Raw genomic sequence first — 21,092 nt, 5'->3', positions numbered from 1 at the left:
TTTTTTTTTTTAATAGAGTCTCTGTGTAGTCCTGGCTGTCCTAGAACTAAGTCACAAAAATCTGCCTGCCTCTGCCTCCTGAGTATTGGGATCAAAGGTTTGCACTACCACACCCAGTCATTCATACAAACCCAGCAAATGTGACTAACAATGTTCAAATTATTAAAGACCATAGGCAGGTCAAGCCATTTACCATTAAGAGGTTAACAGTCATCTGGGCAGTGGTGGCGCACGCCTTTAATCCCAGCACTCAGGAGGCAGAGGCAGGCGGATCTCTGTGAGTTCGAGACCAGCCTGGTCTACAAGAGCTAGTTCCAGGACAGGCTCCAAAGCCACAGAAAAACCCTGTCTCGAAAAAAAAGAAAAGAGGTTAATAGTCAGCATAGTGACTGCTCCTTTGGCCCCTCAGTCACCTAGAAATGTGTTTACTTTCTAACTATGAGGGCTTCTTCTCAAATATTATCATGTTCCAATTTAAGTCCCTTGCAGTTACAGTACTTTGTGGTTTCTAGTCCCTTTCCAGTGTTGAATTTTGGATTTGGCCTGCTGTGTGATGTCTCTCGTGACTTTCCTTTGTGTGCTCGACAGGAATGTTATTGTGTACTAGTTGTTGGACATCAATTAGGTCTTGTCAGTTGGTGGAGAGATTCGGGTCATTTTCAAGTCACAATGATTTTTCTCTCTTCTACTATGTATTGAGAGAGCTATGTTTAAATCTCAAACCATAATTGTGACCTCTTTTTCTCTTCTCAGTTCTGTCACTTTTTTGTTTCATTTATTTAGAAACTCCAGTGTTGGCTGCATTCACATTTAGAATTGTTACATGTTCCTAATGATCACTCTTGAGTGACTGTCCTTTTCTAGCCCCCGTATTTACTAATACTTACACTATTCTAGCCTTCTTTTGGTTGTAATTTACATTTGACTTCTAACCAAAGTGACTTTACATTTAGCTCTTGTGGTATGCTCTCTGTCATAATCCCTGGTGGTGATTGAACCCAGAGAGTAACCTAAATCCCTTATGTGTTCTTCTATATTTTACATAGATGATTGATTTTTAATTGTGTATGTGTGTATCTGTCTGTCTGTCTGTCTGCCTGCCTCTGTATAGATATAAGCATGAGAGTGTAGGTGCCCACAATGGCCAGAGGAGTCAGATCCCCTGGAGACTGGAGTTATAGGCAGTTGTGAACGCAACTACAGTCCTCTGAAAGGACAGTAGTGTAACCCCTGAGCATTGCTCCAACTCCCATGACCTTTTAAATAGCATTATAATTGGGCCTTACTTTTTCTTTCAAACTAAGTCTCTGCTGTTGAAATGTTTGAGTCATTTTTAGAATGATTGCCTACGAAGTCTGGACCTTGTAGTGGTCCTTGTCTTGTTCTCTTCTTTTTCTTCTTATTTTTTTTTTTTAATTTATTATGTGTACAGTATTCTCAGTATTCTGTCTGCATGTATGCCTGCAGGCCAGAAGAGGGCACCAGATCTCATTACAGATGGTTGTGAGCCAGCATGTGGTTGCTGGGAATTGAACTCAGGACCTTTGGAAGAGCAGGCAGTGCTCTTAACTGCTGAGCCATCTCTCCAGCCCCCTTTTTCTTCTTTTTTAAAAATTTTTTTTTTTGATCACTGTATCCCTTTTACAAATTTGCTGTACTTTGATTTTGGTAATTTAGATTTTTAGTTTACATTTTGAGTTTATCATTGATTACCTTTAAGTAGTGAATTTCTGGAATGGAGTTTCTGGAAGTTTCTATCACTGTGTCTTCATAGTCACTGATCCATATGATTAGATGCTATGTATCTAATCCCATTTCACATTAGATATCAAATGCCATTTTTATCTCTAGAAGTTCTGTTTAGGTCATTTGTTTAAATTTTCTGTTATGTTAATATTTCCCTTTAAATTTTAAATATCTTTAATACCCGTTTAATGTCTTTGCTTGCTAATCATTTCTATAAAATGTGGGTCTGTTTCTGTGCATTTCTCTTCTCCTAATTGTGTGTCATATTCTCCTCCTGAATCCCTTTACATTCACAAGGGTTTCTTCACGCTGCCTGGTAGCTAGAGGGTAGTCACAGCCCTGTGTGACATCTGTTCTTTCCCTTGACAAAGATACCGTTTACCAGGTAGGGCATGGGATTAGAAAATATAATAGTAAAGAGAACGAAGGCGCAAGTGAAAATAATAAAACAGAAAGCAAAGGATAGTACCAGGAGGGAATTCCAGTGATATTGAAACTTGTCTGCAGTTAATTTTCCATACACTTTTATACCCCAATACAACAGGGGGAAGAGGACAAAAGACTGCTTTAACATGACACAAAGGACAACCAGAACAGTTACTTTGAGACTTCAAGTCCTTAGCATTCTGTTCTGTAGGCAGTGAACCCACCCTAGACCAAGTATCCTGAAGGCAGCCACTCCCAAGGTCACACCTTCTATTTCAAAGGAAGGAGCAGAAGTATGCTTGAACCCCTGACCATTGGTCAGGGTGGAGTGGATATACCTATATGGACCATCTTAGTGGACAAAAAGACCAAGCAACCACACCTTAGGTGAGGATGTGTAGCCACAATTGTTAACAACTTTGAACAAGCTAAAACTCTGACAAGGTGGAAGTAGGCTCACATTTTTGGGCCTCCACATAGCAGGACCTATAGCTGCTTCAGATTCCCACTCCTGTGTCATGTTCTACAAGTTGCTCCCTCGCACAGAGCCAGGACAGGAAGCACTGCTCACCTTTATTTACCATCTCCTCCTTCACTATTCATTCTTCAGATGTCTGGGTGGGAAAGGTGCTGTTAGTCAGTTGCTTAATTGTTTATGATCAGAAAGTTTAAGTCTGGACCCTGTTACTCCCTCATGACCAGACGCAGAATTTCCATAAGTCATGTGAATACTTTAGATATGTAAATGAAGAGGAGGCAATATAAAAGGTGCTGCTAAGGTAAAACCATGTAGTAACATCAGATAAAAGGTCACTCCCTGAGGGGCTTCCTACGTGTCAGAAAGCTTGCTAGAAACCAGAAGAAAGACAGAAACGTGATCAGAAGCTGGGGAAATTGCTGCGATAGCCGTGCAGATCATGGAAGGGTAGGGTAAAGAGTCACGGTAGAGAAGGAAGCCGCATGGTGTTCTAAAGGGGCAGGGTGCAGCCGCATGGGGCTTACTCGTTACTCTCCACAGATGGAGCCCTGTACATGTCTCTCTGCCTGTGACTTTACCACAGATGTGCATCTCCTTTCTGTACTTCCCCTTTCCTGCCCACTCTGGAATTCCCATGGAATCCTCCTACTGCTAAATGCTTCTTGTCCTGTGAAACTTCCCTCACTCATGTTAAGTTCATATAACCTTTGGGTATGGGTCATTTGCTCTTGGTTTTTGTCTTTATTATAGTTTGATTTGTGCCTTAGTGAGCACTTTTTTATTAACAATCATCCCACAAAAATGTTACTATCTCTGACTCGCTATCACAAAAGCAGACGCCCACGTATGTGCCTTCTGTGTGGTACAACTGTAAATACACGGTATCTTTGAGGCACTTTTTATATTGTGTCTTGGATTTTTTTCTTGAGATAGGGTCTCATATACATTAGGTTAGCTGTACACTTAATTTGTAGCACAGGCTGGCCTCTGCCTCCCAAGTGCTGGGATTATAGGCATGCACTATTACACCCAGATTTTTTTTTTGTTTTTTTGGTTTTGTTTTTGTTTTTTGTTTTTTTGGTTTTTTGAGACAGGGTTTCTCTGTGGCTTTTGGAGCCTGTCCTGGAACTAGCTCTGTAGACCAGGCTGGTCTCGAACTCACAGAGATCCACCTGCCTCTGCCTCCCGAGTGCTGGGATTAAAGGACACCCAGATTTTTTGAAGTGCTTTTAAAAATTATTACTGCCAGATGTACACTAAATATTAGTATGCTTTTATTTAAGCTATACATAAGTATTTACCAATTGACATATTTGCTTTAAAATAATCCAGTAGATCAAAACTTTACACGTGTTTTTATAATGGACCAAGTAGTAACTATTTTGGCTTTATAGGCTACATCGTCCATGTGGTGGCTCCTCAGGACACCGGTGTGACATGCTAATGCAGCTGTAGACCATGTGTACATGAAGGAGCCTAAGCGTGTTCTGTTTTAAACTATATTGGAAAACTAGCTGGTGAGCTGCATTTTGATGAACATGTCAGGGTGCAATAAGATTGGCTGTGTGTTAGGAAGTGTTTGAAGTGGCTGATGGACACAGGAATGCATTGTGAGATGTGTTTGAAACACCCTACAGGAAGAGATAAAATGAGGTTCTTGTAAGTTAATATGAAGAAAAATTGTCACTTGTGTGTCATGTTCACTAGTAAAAATCTGTTTTGTCTCTTTCTGCTGACATTACTTCCTGAGCTAGCTTCCCTGCAGTCTTCAGTACAGCACTACGAGGAAAAAACCACCAAAATCAAACAACTGCTCGTGAAAACCAAAAAGGAGCTGGCAGATGCAAAGCAAGCAGTATGTTAATTTCTCAGTACCGTATTTTATGACTTACAGTTCTGACTCACTTTATTGTTTAATTTAACCAGACTCTTGTTCTGTAGGAAAGTGATCACCTACTACTTCAAGCGTCTTTAAAGGGTGAACTAGAAGCAAGCCAACAGCAAGTAGAAGTCTATAAAGTAAGATTCTTACATTTTTGAAAAGCTTTTTCCATGTAGAAATAAAGTGCCATGCAGGTGAGCCAGAGAGCTGGTTCACAGTTCAGGGCACTGGCTGCTCTTGAGGGGATCCGGGTCCAATTCCCAGCACCCACATGGTGGCTCACAGCCATCCATATACCCCCCCCCACTGCCCCCGTTCCAGGGACTCTGATAACTTGTGCTGGCCTCTGTGGGTAACAGGCACACATGTGGTACATAGACATATGTACAGGCAAAACATCTATACACATAAAAAATAACAGCAACTTTTTTTAAAGAAAAATTTCTAAATCAGGTAAGAAATTACCTTTAGGGATACTTAGAAAAACTACTCAACGTTTTGAGAAAGCAGAAAGAGCGAAGTTTAGTAATGCTACTTAACTCAAGCTGTCATATATCTGAGCATCTGTATTATCTAGAACAGTGCATATAAAATTAATGTGGCCGAAAACTTCATCTGAATCCTCTGACTGAAAATACAGTTTACAGTTGCCAGAAGCAATGTTTGAGGTGGTTGAATATTTGCTGTTTTTTTTATGTATAATGTCTGGTGCTATTTAATTAGAGATTATAAATATATAGTCTTTAATTGTCCAGATACGAGTTTAAGAAAAGAACAAATCAACTTGATAGTGAGGAAGCATTATTCACGCTGTCTCTGATAATTATAATACCTGAAAACAATCCACACCTAGTTATGCCGTTTAATCTGTCTCTCCCCAGATTCAGCTGGCCGAGATAACATCCGAGAAGCACAAAATCCATGAGCACCTGAAGACTTCTGCAGAGCAGCATCAGCGCACACTGAGCGCGTACCAGCAGAGGGTGGCAGCCCTTCAGGAAGAGAGCCGAACTGCCAAGGTGTGTTCTTCCTGACCAAAACCACCAAGATTCTCTTACTACAGGGACACATTACCTTTGCAGTGTTCTGCAGTTAAAAGCACTTATCAGATGCTCTACACCCAACAGCATGGACACGTTGACATCATTGGGGTAGTATTTAAGTGTGTGTGTGTGTGTGTGTGTGTGTGTGTGTGTGTGTGTGTGTGTGTTTGCTTATTATGTCTGTGTGAATGTGAGCACATGTACCATTATGTATGTGCGGAGGTCAGGGGTCAGTTTTTAGGTGATGATTCTGTACCTTATTGAGACAGTATCTTTCTTATTTTTGCCACTGCACTGTGTACTCCAGTCCAGCTGGCCCCATATACTTCTCCTATCTCTGCCTCCTGATTTCCCATCTGAACACAGGATGATAAATGCCTATCTTCTGATCTGGCTTTTGGTTTTTTTTGTTTTTGGATTTTTCGAGACAGGGTTTCTCCGGAGCTTTTGGTTCCTGTCCTGGAACTAGCTCTTGTAGACCAGGCTGGCCTCGAACTCACAGAGATCCGCCTGCCTCTGCCTCCCTAGTGCTGGGATTAAAGGCGTGCGCCACCACCGCCCGGCCTGGCTTTTGTTTTTTAAACATGGGTTTCAGGACTTAAACTCAGGTTTTTAGGCTTGCACAGCTAGTACTTTTAACTGTTAGCCATCCCTCCAGCTCTTATGTTTTATAGTAGGCCACTTGTTTGTTCCTGGCTGCCCAGAACTGAAATAATCACACAGAAACTGTATTAATTACAACGCTTGGCCTATTGGCCTGTGTTTATTTCTAGCCCACTCTTATCTCTTAAATTAACCCATTTCTATTATTTTATATTTCACCATGAGGTTTGTGGCCCTACCGGCAAGGTTCCACCTGCCACCTTGCGGCTCCTCGACTCTGCTTTCTTTCTCCCAGAATTCAGTTTAGGCTCCCCCACCCCAATAAAAAGAGAACATGGCTGAGTGGTGTTGGCATATGCCTTAATCCCAGCACTTGGGAGGCAGAAGCAGGTTGATTTCTGTGAGTTCCAGGCCAGCCTGGTCTACAGAGTGAATCTCAAGACAGCCAGGAGTGTTACACAGAGAAACGTTGCCAAAAATAAAAAAGAAGAAAGAAAAATGAGAGAACATATAGGTTAAAATGTATGAAATAATAGAAGCAAACAGTGTAATTATGAAACTTGTGAGTCGTGAGTTAGCTACTGTGGAGGAAACATGAAGTCAGAGGTTTTAAAAAGGGTCAGGCTAAGAGAACTGGGTTTCTATTTGGATTAAAATTGGAATTTGGGGGTTTTGTTTGTCAGTGTTATGAGACAGGGACTCATTCTATGTCCCATATTGACCTGAAACTCTTAGTATGGACTAGGCTGACCTCAATTCATAGCAGTCCTGCTGCCTCCTCCTCCTGAGTGCTGAGATTGCAGGGATGAGCGACCATGCCCAGCCCCAGAACACAGGTTTTACCAAAGTTAATAAAGGCTAAAATGGATACAGGCTATTTTCTTCATTTTCACAATCAGAATTTTTTACTTCATTTCATTAGACTCTGAAAGGACATAGGATTATGTCACAATGACAATTTTCTCTCTCTCTTAAATGTTATAGGCAGAACAAGCTGCTGTCACCTCTGAGTTTGAGAGCTACAAAGTCCGAGTTCACAATGTTCTAAAACAACAGAAAAATAAGTCTGTGTCTCAGGCTGAAACTGAGGGAGCTAAACAAGAAAGGTAAAGTCTAAGGTTTTCCCCATACAAATACAGGTTGTTCCCCAGATTGGTTTAAAGACTCATTTTTATTGCTGTTGACTGGAATTTTAGGTGTGATGACGAGTGAACAGAATATTTCTTGGTGTCACCATATTTCTCGATAATTAGGAAAGTACACACGAAGAGGACTGTTGCAGACTCTAAAGGGTGTTAAAATCAACAGTGAAGCTAGAATGTGGTCTCTGAGCTATAGACTCTTGTCTCAATAAGACCTGGACATAGTAAAAATTTAGGCATTAAAATTAAATTTACATTATGGAATTTATGACTACTTCCATTTGATTTGTATAGTACGTTAGTACTAGTTTCACATTAGCTTCCAGATCCACTTTGTAAATTGTTCTAAAATTTACCAGGAACAAGAGATGGACTGGGTGTGGTGGTGTACACCTTTTAATCCTAGCACTTATGAGGTGGAGGCAGGCAGATCTCTGAACGTTCAAAGCCAGCCTGATCTACAGAGTGAGTCCCAGGACAGCCAGGGCTACATAGTGAGACTGTGTCTTTGGAAGAGATGAGGGTTAAGACACCCATTTGATATGTATGTTTTGATTTTGTAGTGGAGGTTGGTTATATGTAGTTTTTATACCTGCTTTTGGGGCTGTAACAGGATTAATGGCTCTGTAATGTTTGCATGCTTACGTTCATGCTTCTGTTATTTTTGTTTGGGAGTCTATTAAATGCGTTGTATAGCCTTCCACCCATAGCTATCAAAAAGTATTGACACACTTAGTAAAGATGATTTGTAAGAGCCATTTGAGCATACCTGAATCTTGAGTTCAGACTACTTGAATGTGATACTTTAAGTTCTTTCTAGTGATTTTTAAGCCTTTTTCTTAAACCTATTTTTATGAATTGTTTTATTAGAGTTTTTTTGTGGGAGAGACTTGTCACCTTAGGGAATGTCACTTCCCCCAGGATATGTTCTTTTTTTCCTTTTTTTTCCCCCCTAGTTTTTCTTTCTTTTTTTTTAAATATTTATTTATTTATTATGTATACAATATTCTGTCTGTGTGTATGCCTGCAGGTCAGAAGAGGGCACCAGACCCCATTACAGATGGTTGTGAGCCACCATGTGGTTGCTGGGAATTGAACTCAGGACCTTTGGAAGAGCAGGCAATGCTCTTAACCTCTGAGCCATCTCTCCAGCCCTCCTCACTAGTTTTTCAAGACAGTTTTTCTCTGTAGCTTTGGAGCCTGTTCTGGAACTTGCTCTGTAGACCAGACTGGTCTCAAACTCATAGAGATCCACCTGTCTCTGCCTCCCGAGTGCTGGGATTAAAAGCATGCACTATCACCTGGCAGTATGTCCATTTTTTATACATCTTTTAAGGAACTGATAATGTATACATTACGGAAAAATTATGGGTTTTATTTCCACCAAGACTTTATTCTAATTCTAAACTGACTCCTTCCTTTTTTTCATTGTATTTTGAGCTCATGTCCCATTCTCATAACAGCTACCATAGAACTGTGTGAAATTGATTGTAATGATAATTCTATAACATTTAACATAGCGTAGTCTTATAACACGTGATAGTCTATGTCATTTTAATATGAAATTTTAGACTGAGACAAGCCCAAGCTTTGTGATCCCAGCACTCAGGAAGCTGAGACAGGAGGACTGCCATAAATTGAAAGTCAGTTTGTGCTCTGTAGCAAATATCAGGGCTCCATAGCAAGACTCAGAAAACAAATTAAGTAAATGAATAAACTCAAGACATTTTTGTAAAATTTGTATTGCCTGATCATTTACAATCTGTATATACAACATATTTTAAAAATTATTTTAATTCTAGTCTTTGAATTCTTGTGATTATATTTCCTTTAGCATCATCCACAGTAACAGAGTGTGACACTAAAACAATAAATATATTTGAAGCCACAATCGTAAACATTGTTGAACTATTTCTGTTTTAGGGAACACCTGGAAATGCTGATTGACCAACTGAAAATCAAGTTACAGGATAGCCAAAATAGTTTACAAATCAGTGTTTCCGAGTTCCAGACACTGCAGTCTGAGCATGACGCTCTGCTGGAGAGGCACAACCGGATGCTGCAGGAGACCGTGACCAAAGAGGCAGAACTTCGGGAAAAGTAAGACTGGCAGCAGCAGTGGGTACTGTTGGTACCAGGCAAGCAGCCTGGTTTATGCTCCTCCCTGGGATTTCAATGAGGAGTAGGGACTTAGAGAGGCTTGGTAACTTTGCCTTACCTACCACCAGCCTTCCCTTCAGACTATTTTTATCTTTAGCATTTTTTTAGAACAGCTAACATTTATCTTTTCACCTGATATCCCAACTCTCTTACAGCCTTTGTACTCAGGAAATTTCCTTCCCCTGCTACTAAAATGTCCTTTGTGTGAGCGTCAATGATGCTAGAGATTAAAGACACACATGTGCCCTGCCACTGACCTGTATCCCCGGCCCTCAGAAAGTGGTTGTAACTGCTAATGCTTCCTTCTTTACAGTCCTGGTAACTATTTTAAACAAAATGCTTGCAGAATACTATGTACAGTATCTTATTAGTCACTATAAACTTGGTAATTAGGATAACCTTTTTCTAAAGCCAAGCATGGTAGCATACATTTGTAATCTCACCATTCAAGTTCGAGACCTGGGCTACAAAACAAGTTTAAGTCACAGCTTGAACTACATAGTAAGACTCTGGCTATATTCTGTTCTGCTATAGGCCGAAGCAGCTACTTTATTAACCAGTGGTAATAAAACATATTCACAGCATACAGAGGGGACTCCCACATCACATGTGTGTATATGTGTGTGTCTTTACATATGTAATAAGGTTATCTGTAGCCCAGGATAGTCGCATCTACTCATTTTGTAGATGAGGGTGACTTTAAACTTCTGATTCTTCTGCTTCCACCATCTGCCAGAGATGGAGGAGGTGTGTCTTTGTACATTCTGTAGATGACCTAGGACTTCCTTTGGAGAATCCAGCTGACAGAGGCTGGGTCAGCATATGCAGTTCAAGGCTCTCAGGAACTAAACTTTTACCTTTAGGTTGTGTTCAGTTCAATCCGAGAACACCATGATGAAGTCTGAACATGCCCAGACGGTGTGTCAACTAACATCCCAGAATGAAGCGCTCCGTAACAGCTTCCGTGACCAAGTTCGACATTTGCAGGATGAACACCGAAAGACAGTGGAGACCCTGCAACACCAGCTCTCCAAAGTGGAAGCTCAGCTCTTCCAGCTCAAGAGTGAGCCATCCACAAGAAGTATGTGTATGTTTGTATAAGGATTGACTTTGTGTTCTGGCATGTTTATGTCACTTAAGACATTGTTCAGGAATTCATAAGAAAGTGAAATACTGGGCTGGAGAGTTGGATCAATGGTTCAGAGCACTGACTGTTCTCCCAGAAGACATGGGTTTGATCTCCAGCCCTCACGTGGTGATTCACATCCATCTCTAGTCCCAGGGAATCCAGTGCCCTCTTCCAGCCTCAGAGGACACTGCCTGCATGTGGTACATAGACACATGTGCAGAATACCCAGAGATAGGAAATAATAATAAATAATAATTAGTTAAAAATATGTAAAACTTAGCCAGTGGGGCATGCCTTTAATCTTAGCACTCTGAAGGCAGAGGCAGGCAGAGGTCTGTGAGTTCAAAGCCAGCCTGGTCAGCATAGTTCCAGTTCCAGGACAGCCAGGGCTACACAAAGAAACCCTGTTGTGAAAAACCAATAATAATAATAATAATAATAATAATAATAATAATGTAAAAAAAATTTACTGAATAGCAACCTGTATCAGTTCCATAATTAGTGAGATACGAATTTGCTTACTGGAAATAAAACCGAATCATTTGAACCCTTCTTGACTATGGTTATAGCAGCCTATGCAGCTTCTTAGACTACTGATTTTCATAATTATGTATTCTTCTGTATAATGTATTTTTTCCTTTGTCTTACACATATTCCTATTAGTCTCATGTCAAGAGTCCTGATTCTGGCATCTATCACTTGGTACCCAGTGTTTGCCCTTTCATGTATTCTTTATCAGAAGCTTTGGGGCAGAGCAGGGGACTTATTAACCCCCAGGCAGCATTGTAGTTGTCCAGTCTTTCGCCAGTGAAGCTTCTTCCTTCAGATTTTTTTTCCTCTGAGACAGGGTTTCTCTGTGTAACAGCTCTGACTGTCCTGAAATTCACTCTGTAGAGCAAGCTGACCTCAAACTCACAGAGATCTGCTTGCCTCTGCCTCCCTCTGCCTCTGCTGGCATTAAAGGTGCACTCTACAACCTGGTCCTTCTTCAGATTTTAATGAGGTGAAGTTATCTGTCATTCAGCCTCACCCAGTGCCCTCTATTCTGCTTCCAGAAGGAAACAAGAAAACGTCAGTCATGATGGTGATTTTTAGTCCTGTGCTCACAGTGATTTGTTTCCCATGGGAAATGTCGTCACGGGAGTATTGGCAGGTGTGAATCACTTAACAAGGCCAAAAACTAACATTAGGAGAATTTAACTTACATCAGAGTTTAAAAGGGCCGGGCGATGGTGGCACACGCCTTAATCCCAGCACTTGGGAAGCAGAGGCAGGTGGATCTCTGTGAGTTCGAGACCAGCCTGGTCTACAGAGCTAGTTCCAGGACAGGCTCCAAAGCCACAGAGAAACCCTGTCTCGAAAAACCAAAAAAAAAAAAAGAGTTTAAAAGGAAATGACCAGCCAAAGAAAAGCAGATTGTATTGTAGGAGTCAAGAGTGTAATCAACAGTTGGTAAAAGTCAGAAACCCAGGGACATGCTGCAGAAGGGTAGTCAGAGGCTAACCGAGCTTTAAAAGGACTGGGAGACAGTTCATAATATTGAAAACAAGTGAACTTTGAAACTTAAAAAAAATCCTGGATTAAGCTATAAGACCTTGCATAGAGTTAGGAGCCAATCACGTAGTGTGCATTTGGACGTGTCATATGAGCTTTTCAGTTCTATGTGAGTGTTCATTATATGCAAGCAAGAAATCCTTTATTCCTTTTTTGAGACAAAATCATACTATGGAACCCTGACTGGCCTGGGACTCACTATGCAAACCAAATGATAGGATTAAAGACCCAAGAATTCTATGAACTGTAACCAGTTGGTTCGCTATAATTCTATGAACTGTAACCAGTTGGTTCGCTATAATTCTATGAACTGTAACCAGTTGGTTCGCTACACAGAACTCTGGGTTCTGTCATCTGACCGCTGTAGGTGTGAGCAGGCAACACTAAGCACCAGCCAAGGTGGCAGTGTCAGGGCAGTGACGGAGACTGCCACCTCACGGCAGTGGTAGAAAGTGTGGGGCGTTGTGTAAAATCCATGCTGCCCAGCTGTCCGTCACAGGCAGCAAGTAGACGGGTGGATTGTTTCTGTTGGATGACTCGCATAACTCAATGTAAAGTGACTCTTTGTAACTATTCAGCATTCTTTCTGTAGACACCATTTGTTTACTTGCTGTTTGTTTAATTTCCTTAACATTTTGACGTGCTCAAGGCTGTCTTTAATTTTTTGTTTGTTTGTTTTGTTTTTTGAGAGAGAGTCTCTGTAGCTTTGGAGCCTGTCCTGGAACTAGCTCTTATAGACCAGGCTGGCCTCGAACTCACAGAGATCCGCCTGCCTCTGCCTTCCTAGTGCCAGGATTAAAGGTGTGCGTCACCACCGCCCAGCTGCTGTCTTTAATTTTATTGGCTGTCTTTGTTAAGGTCAAATCTATTGGTCTTTAACAATTTTACTTCCCCTTTTAAAATATTTAATAGGCCCCGCTTCTTCCCACCAACCTTTGAAAAACCCTCGAGAAAGAAGAAACACAGACCTCCTCCTTCTGGACATGCACACTGTGGCCCGGGAGGAGGGAGAAGGGATGGAGACAACTGACAGCGAGTCCGCATCTTCGCCTGGCACCCATATTACATCTTTAGAACAGCTGCTGAGTTCTCCTGACACCAAGTTTGGTAGGTGGCTCGGTGTGAGTGGTTTAAGTCGGCTGTCTTGTTTGATAAATATACTCTAATTTTTATGCTTTTTGAGCTGTTCCAGTAAAAGAGCTTATAGTAAAAAACTAAAAACTTGAACACATGCATGGGGCTGAGTCAGAAGTGAATGATGGGAAGTCCTGTATGGTTATTAGAAAGTAAATGACCTGCTGCCTCACCTTCCAGGAGATTCAGTTTCAGGCGATTCCTTACAGTGAAGTTTGCTAAATGTGCTGTCGTAGATACAGTATAGCTTCGGTATGCTTTTTGTTCTTACCCGTAGTGGTAGGACTGTCGTAATACAAGGGGATTCTTCATCTTTCGAATGCTCTGGGACCGTGCTTATATCCAACATTGTGTTAGTCACCATCCAGCGACTGTGACGAGATCCTTGAGAAAGTTAGCATAGGAAGAAAGATTTGTCCTAGCTTACAGCTTCAGCCCAGGGTCATTTGCCATAGGCAAGACACAACAGCTCGGTGAAGTACCTGCGGCAGCCAAGGAGTGGACTGGAATGAGCCAGGCTTCCAGGGTCCCTTTCAAAGGCATGCCTCCTGTGACCCAACTTAGTTCTTCTAGGCCCTACCTCACACTGGGAATCCACTACTCCCTGGCAGATATGAGGCCTTGGATTAGGCTCCCCAGCACTACCAAAAAAAAAAAAAAATTATATATATATAAAGCATAAACTGTGAGGAGGGGCTTATAGAGCCAAGGTATTTATACTCCAGCAGAAATTCAGTCTTATTTCAAATAGAACCTTTTTGAGCTGAGGTATGTCATACAGATGAATAACAAAGAATAGGCTTAAATATTAAATGGACTTAAGATATTTAGTTTTTTATTTAGAGTCTGTAATTTCTGATTGTGACAATTACTTTTTAGAACAGCATTTTGCAGAACCCCACTCATGGCATGCCGAATTTACCAAAGAAGAATTGGCTGAGAAGCTCAGTTCCACCACAAAGAGTGCAGATCACTTAAACGGCCTGCTTCGGGAGACAGAGGCCACCAACGCCATCCTTATGGAGCAGATTAAGGTGCGGGTGGAGCCTGGCTACCCTGGCATGCCCTGTGCAGTTGCTTTTCTAACCTTTGGTGTATATTGCCCCATTTTACATGTTCACATTTCAGTGTAAACATAGTATCTAGATTCATTATATTAGATTCCTCATGATATGAATTACTGCTTTTATTTGTTAAACAAACATTTTTAATTCATTCTTTCTCTAAGATAAGTATAGCAACTGGGCAGACATTGACAAGTCATTGCTCCTCATATACTTAAGTAAAACAAGAGTATATGTCCTTGAGTGCAATAATTCAAGGCATTCCCTTTCTTCCTCCCTCATTCTTCTACATTCCTCCCCCCTCCTTTCCTTTTCTCCCACTTTTTTCCCCTCTGCTTTTCCCTTTCTCCTTGTTTCTCTTTCTCTCCCCCTTCTATTTCTTGAAACAAACTATGGACTGCTTTTGAACTTGTTATGTAGCCAAAGATGGCCTTGAATATCTGGTCATTCTGCCTCTACTTCCTACGTGCTGGGATTACAAGCATGGGGGACCATTATAGTCAGCTAAGACTGCTCAAATTAGATATTTCCTTCCTTTGAGAATAATGCTCCAAGCCCTGCGTTTTACATTTATTGTATTATTTAATCTTTATAATGACTAGAGAACCTTTGGAAAATGAAACTGGGCCAGACTTAGGGGCACACACCCTTAATGCTGGCACTTGGGAGTCAGAGCAGACAGCTCCGATTTCAAGGCCAGCCTGGTCTACATAACGAATTCTGGAGTTTCTAGTCAGCTGCAGCTACATGGTGAGACATAGCCTAGTGCTCGTTAGTGTTCCTGACCTGAGCTTGTAAAGTACTTGGTTAAGTACTGTTTGCTCTGGACGTCCTGATAGCTTGGCTCACCAAGTAGGGGAGGGAAGAGATCACCAGAGGCTGCAGCTGTCTTCCTCTTCACCTGCCTCCAGCCTGCCCCTGCTCACGTTCAGCCATGTCCCCAGAGAAGGAGGAGGACTCGCGGGACCAGCTTATGGTCCTGGTTGCTCACTTAGCGCTTCCTAGTGCTCACCAGTTTTCAGCATTCCTCTGGCGCCTGTGCCTCTGAGGCACCTGCTCTTCCTGGGGGCATTTGAGGCTGCCAGACTAAAGCACCTCATTTGTTTGCCTCTTTCCGCTCTTCTTGGAGTTGGTTAATAGTTCTCACTCCTTTTGCCCCTCTCAGCTCCACTTTATTTTCCTGAGGTAGGGATTGTTCAGGGAGAAGATAAGTGTGTGTTCAGTTTACTAGATTCAACCAGAAGTTCCCAAGCGCAGCGGTAACCGATTTCTCTCACACTAGCTTCTCAAAAGTGAGATAAGAAGACTGGAAAGAAATCAAGAGCGAGAAAAGTCAGTAGCTAACCTGGAGTACTTGAAGAATGTGTTGCTGCGGTTCATTTTCCTGAAGCCCGGGAGTGAACGAGAGCAGCTTCTCCCTGTGATAGACACTATGCTGCAGCTCAGCCCTGAAGAAAAGGGCAAGCTTGCCACAGTTGCTCAAGGTAGGTGAAGGGGGCACTCACTGGTACGTGACCGTCTGCTAACCGTCAGTCTTGCTTAAGAATGGATGTGTGCGGGCAACCTTTCTCTCTTTGAATTTCCTTCACTGGGATGAGTTTTGTCAGCTAGCTTTTTAACGTCTGGGGCAAATGGCCTGCCTTCCATCTCTGGAAATTACATCTCTAGCCTGGTGTTGAGTTGGATGTGTTTGGGGGGGGGGGGGGGGAGGTGACGTGTTTTTCTCCTCACTCACCTTCCACTCCCAGACAGTAGAGGGACACTGGTCATGTGACCAACACACTTTTCACATGCATGCAGAGTTAATACTGCCCCACAGTGGAGTGTAATGCTCACATCAGTTAGGCCAACAGTGTTTCCCATAGACTCTTTTCAAATGCTGTGATATACCTGACTTCAAACTGCAGATTAAGATTCATGGTTTTATTTTTGGATTAGTCTAGAGTCTTTTCGTTCTCAAGCAAACAGAGAAAATGCGGTAATTTAGTCCCTTGTAGCTGTCATCAGCCTTTAAGTTTTCAACTCAAGCTCTTGTTTATTGCTGCTGTGTCTCTACTCAACGTTTAGTTGATGTTCTCCTAGCTTTGTTTTGTTGCAGTTTTTCAGGTTTAGTCAAAGGGTTGTGGGGGTTTAGTTGTTTAAGGTTTCTTTGTTTTCATCCCCTTCTAGTTATACTAAGTCATGTTACTAACTTAATATATTAATAACTTAACAACTGATCATTTGTTCCATAGCAGTCCAGCATTTTGAACTTGTTGTTTATAGGAGTATCGCATTTATTTCAAATACTGCACATACACAGGAAGTCAGTTTTCTGATTACATCTAGGTGCATCTGGGCAAAATAAGTACCTCACAGGCATCACCATACTAAGCCCAGAATATAAAGATAACAACTTGGGACTGATGTTCTCATCTTAATATTCTTTTTAACATGTTCCTCTATCTGTTATACATCCTAAATAAACTAATTTAGGATGACCCTTGAGGGGGCTGGAGAGTGATTAAGAGCACCGACTGGTCTTCCAGAGGTCCTGAGTTCAATTCCCAGCAATTACATGGTAACCCCCAGCTATCTTTAGTGGGGGTCTGATGTCCTCTTCTGGCATAAAGGTATATATGCAGATAGAGCACTCATATACATAAAATAAATGAACTAAAAAAAAGAATGGCCCTTAGAATTCAGTTACTAGGTATACTTAGTAAGATTTACCTTTTGGCTCTTACTCAAGATTTTACATTTTACGCGAGCTGGTGCTTGTGGTCTGGGACTGTGTCTCAGGAGATCTGGATCTAGGACAAATGAGATTCCGGGCTAATGTTTGACACAATTACTTACTTCATAATGAGTATTTGTAGTTCCTTAAATCTGTTTTCTTATATCATGTCTTCCTAATAAAGAATTTCTCAGTACTTAGAAAACTCTTATTTCTGCTTACTATAATGCAAATTGCCATAGCCACATTTAACAGTAGTCAAAATGAAGCCAGGCTTGATACTATATACCTACAAGAGTCCAGGTTTTCCCTGGGCTACAGAGTGAATACCAAACCACAACGGCTATGTAGCCTGGCCCTACCTCAAACAACAAAAGAAACTTAGTATTAGAATATACCATTTATTAGGGCTGGATAGATGTCTAAGCAGTTAAGAGCACTGGCTGTTCTTCCAGAGAACCTGAGTTCAATTCCCAGCACCCACATGAGAGCTTACAACTGTAACTCCAGTTTTAGGGTCCCCAACATCCTCATACAGACATACATGCAGGCAAAACACCAACACACATAAATAAAATATAGCCAGGCAGTATTTTCAGCACTTTAATCTCAGCCCTCAGGAGGCAGAGGCAGGCGGATCTCTGTGAGTTCTAGGCCAGCCTGGTCTACAAGAGCTAGTTCCAGGACAGGCTCCAAAGCTACAGAGAAACCCTGTCACAAAAAAAAAAAAAGACATAAATAAAAATAAGAATGAATTATTTGTTTGTTCGTTGTGTGTATCTGTGATATGTGCCTTGTGCATCTTGCCATGGCGCACATGTGGAAGTCCGAGGACAGTTTATGGAACTTGATTCTATCCTTCCACCATGTCGGCTCCTGGTATACAACTTAGATCATAGGCTTGGCAGCAGGCATGTATTTTGGCATAAACACTTTGAATAAATGGCGCCCCTAGCAACAGCAAAGTTCAAGGAGCTGAAAAGATGACTCAGTGATTAAGAGCACTGGCTGTTCTTTCAGAGGACCTGGGTTCAAACAAGCACAGGGCAGCTCCCAACCAGTTGTAACTATGCCAGGGAACCTGATGCCCTCTTCTGGCCTCTGCAGGTACCACAGCAGGAAGGTGTTGCACAGGCATATGCAGGAGAAATACTCATACACATAAAATAATGTTGATAAATTTTAAAAGTTCTATAAGGAGCAAAAGAAAAAGAATAGGACAGAGATAGTAAATAAAAACATTTTTATTTTATTTTAGATTTCACATTGATAATATTTAATAATTTCTTTTTTTAAAGGTGAAGAAGAAAGTGCTTCCCGTTCCTCTGGATGGGCATCCTATCTGCATAGCTGGTCTGGACTTCGGTAGATTGATGGGAAGAAAATGCTTTATTAACTCGACAGAATTCATTTGAAGGAAAAATTGTTATTATTATTTGATCAGGAAGTGTCCATATCTGTTCACATCCCCTGATGATTGTATATATGTATAGCAGATGAATTTAGACTCGCAACTTGTAGTAAAAGGACAACAGCTTGAAGCAGTGGTGCCAGTCGCCCACAGCCCTGTGACTCGGCACCATGGCCTCAGTCTCCGTGATCTCCCATGTACAGAGAAAACAGTTTATTCCTGTACTCTGGAACCCCAGGAGCCACTCGTTTCTAAGTAGTACTGTGAATTTTGAAAGTGATTTGAATTTTGGTACCATATGAACTGGAAAGTTTAAACTTTTAAAATAATGTTTCAAGATTAAGGAAATGCTTTGTTGGGAAGGTTGACATGTTTATTGAGGGATTATGAAGTATGTATGCTAGTTAATTATGAGGCTAAGTTAAATTGCAGTTTAGTCCGTTGCTTTAAAACTCCCCCTCCCTCCACTTGTTATTTCAAAACTTACCCTGGTACTGGTGATAGGACGCTGACCTTGAATAGATGGAGCCCACCTCAGTGGATGTGTCTCTAGGCTCTTAGTGTGCTGCCATTGCTCCTAAGCCATGAGTCTGTTTTGAGAATTCCCTGCCTCTCAGAGCAGTGACTGTCTGACTCAGCATTAAATACACATGAACCTGGTGCTTCCAGTATTGTTCAGGTAGCCTTGTTCCCCAAGCATGACCCCGAGAGGGCTCAGGCTTACTCTTGGTGAATAAGGCTAGCTGGGGATGTGTTACTTGCCTTTATGTCTCTGAAAATAGTCCATTGACTAGATTAAAATTGTGCTCTTAAATCAGATTTGGGGATTATATTTTAATAATGCAATTTGTTAATAAATAACCACATAGTGTTCTCTGGAGTTCTTAAGCATATGGTTGATTCTCAATTTTCAGTCTCAGCTAGAACCCTGACTGTGTATGTCAGTCACTATGAACATTAGTTTCCAACCTGGTTTAGCTGGTTTGCTGCTGACATGTTGAATTTGTTCTCTTAAAGCGATTATCTCTCAGTGTTCGCCCCCCTCTTGTTAGAACAGACCTAACTAGTGAATGTATTGATTAAATGTATCTATCTCAGAGCTGACTTTAGAAGCTGAGTATTTTTAACTTCATAAACTGTGAATATGAGTATGCCCAGTGGCATCTGATGTAATTTTAGTAATATTTAAATAAATTCCACTTTTTCTTTGGGCCTACTACACCTTTTGAAGTCTGTATAAACTTGTTTTGAAATCTAGTCTGTTCATATGAATGTAATAAAAATGCCTTTTGCATGGTAAAAATTACTTTGATTACAAAAGACATATATGCTTTTTGTGACCAGCAATAAGGAACTATAATGATTGATATTTCTATTAAATGCATTTAACTGTATGTTCTGTTTCTCTGACTATCCTTTTTCTGTTAAGCACTGACTCTTGGGAGTTTTGAATCAGGCTGTGAGGTGGAGTGCAAACTCTTGGTGCTGCCTGTCCGGGGCTGGACCTAGTGGAACTTAAGACAGTGTCTTACACAGACTGAGCTACTCAGGAGGCTTTGGCAGAAAAATTCCCTTCATCTCAGGGACTTGAGGCCAGCCCACTGAGACCACCTCCCGTCAGCCTCTTCAGAGAACCCAGACAGCCTGGCATGGTGGCACATGCCCTTAGTCCTAGGATGCTGCAGTAGGCGGATCTCCACAGCTTTGAGGCACCTTTTTATTTTCTTTCTCCAGGTCTAAATTCTGTTGCATCTGCACTCTTTTTTCTTTAATGCTTCTTTGTGAGTAGTTTCACGTCGCATGTCTACAAGGTTCGCCCGTGTTGTAGCAGCTATTAATACTTCATTCATTTTCATTTTTCAGGGAATTCCATTGTACGAGTCACCGTTTTTATCCATTAACTTACAGACATGTTCATGTTTCCAGCTGTTGGCTGTCATGAAATTTGCTGCTACACCATTTTGCATAAAAGCTTTTATGTTTTCAGTCTTTTTTAGAGAAATGCCATTTGCATTTGCTTGCTCATTTTTAAAGTCCTATTAGTTTTTCACGTCCCTTTTTTTCAAGTATCTTTATGTGTTCAAGGTAAGTCCTCTGTCAGCTGTATGTTAGCAAATATTTTTTCCCATTCTTTGATTCTGTGGATTGTCTTTTTATATTTTTTAATGTTTAAAAATGTGTGTATGTGCACACGCATATGTACCCATGTACATATACACTCATGTGCCACTGTGTGCTTGTAGAGGTCAGAGGACATGTGGGATTGGTCCTTCCCTTCAGACAAGGATCAAACTCAGCTTACCTGGTGTACACAGTGAGCACTTCTACCCACAGAGCTACCTCATCAGCCCATTTTTGTTTTGTTTATTTATTTGTAGTTTCTGAAGATAGGGCTTAGAACTCACTGTGTAGACCTGACTGTCCTTGAACTCCCAGAGATCTGCCTGTCTCTGTTTCCCAAGTACTGAAATTATTAAAGGCTGTACAGCTACCACATCTGGCTCCATTTATTTATTTATTTATTTATTATGTATACAGTATTCTGTCTGTGTGTATGTCTGCAGGCCAGAAGAGGGCACCAGACCTCATTACAGATGGTTGTGA

The 21,092-nt window shown here is 41.3% G+C and overlaps 1 protein-coding gene across 1 annotated transcript in view; it reads left to right on the top strand.

Annotated features, from left to right (window-relative positions):
- The window catches only part of Gcc2 (GRIP and coiled-coil domain containing 2), a 43,013-nt gene extending 22,591 nt beyond the window's left edge, over positions 1–20,422 (top strand). The window contains exons 14-23 of the mRNA XM_041655597.1: positions 4,405–4,505; positions 4,592–4,669; positions 5,414–5,551; positions 7,163–7,284; positions 9,244–9,420; positions 10,344–10,561; positions 13,076–13,270; positions 14,177–14,331; positions 15,644–15,845; positions 18,376–20,422. Of these exons, the coding sequence (XP_041511531.1) occupies positions 4,405–4,505; positions 4,592–4,669; positions 5,414–5,551; positions 7,163–7,284; positions 9,244–9,420; positions 10,344–10,561; positions 13,076–13,270; positions 14,177–14,331; positions 15,644–15,845; positions 18,376–18,446 (1,457 nt within the window). The 3' untranslated portion in view covers positions 18,447–20,422. The remainder of the gene's footprint in view (positions 1–4,404; positions 4,506–4,591; positions 4,670–5,413; positions 5,552–7,162; positions 7,285–9,243; positions 9,421–10,343; positions 10,562–13,075; positions 13,271–14,176; positions 14,332–15,643; positions 15,846–18,375) is intronic.
- The last annotated feature ends 670 nt before the right edge of the window (positions 20,423–21,092 follow it).

The sequence above is a fragment of the Microtus oregoni genome, unplaced genomic scaffold (assembly GCF_018167655.1).
Source record: "Microtus oregoni isolate MIOR12 unplaced genomic scaffold, Mior012 000007F_ref0000211, whole genome shotgun sequence".
In the NCBI taxonomy this organism is placed as follows: Eukaryota; Metazoa; Chordata; class Mammalia; order Rodentia; family Cricetidae; genus Microtus; species Microtus oregoni.
Note: the sequence above shows the minus strand (reverse complement) of the source record. Positions and strands in the feature narration are given on the sequence as shown.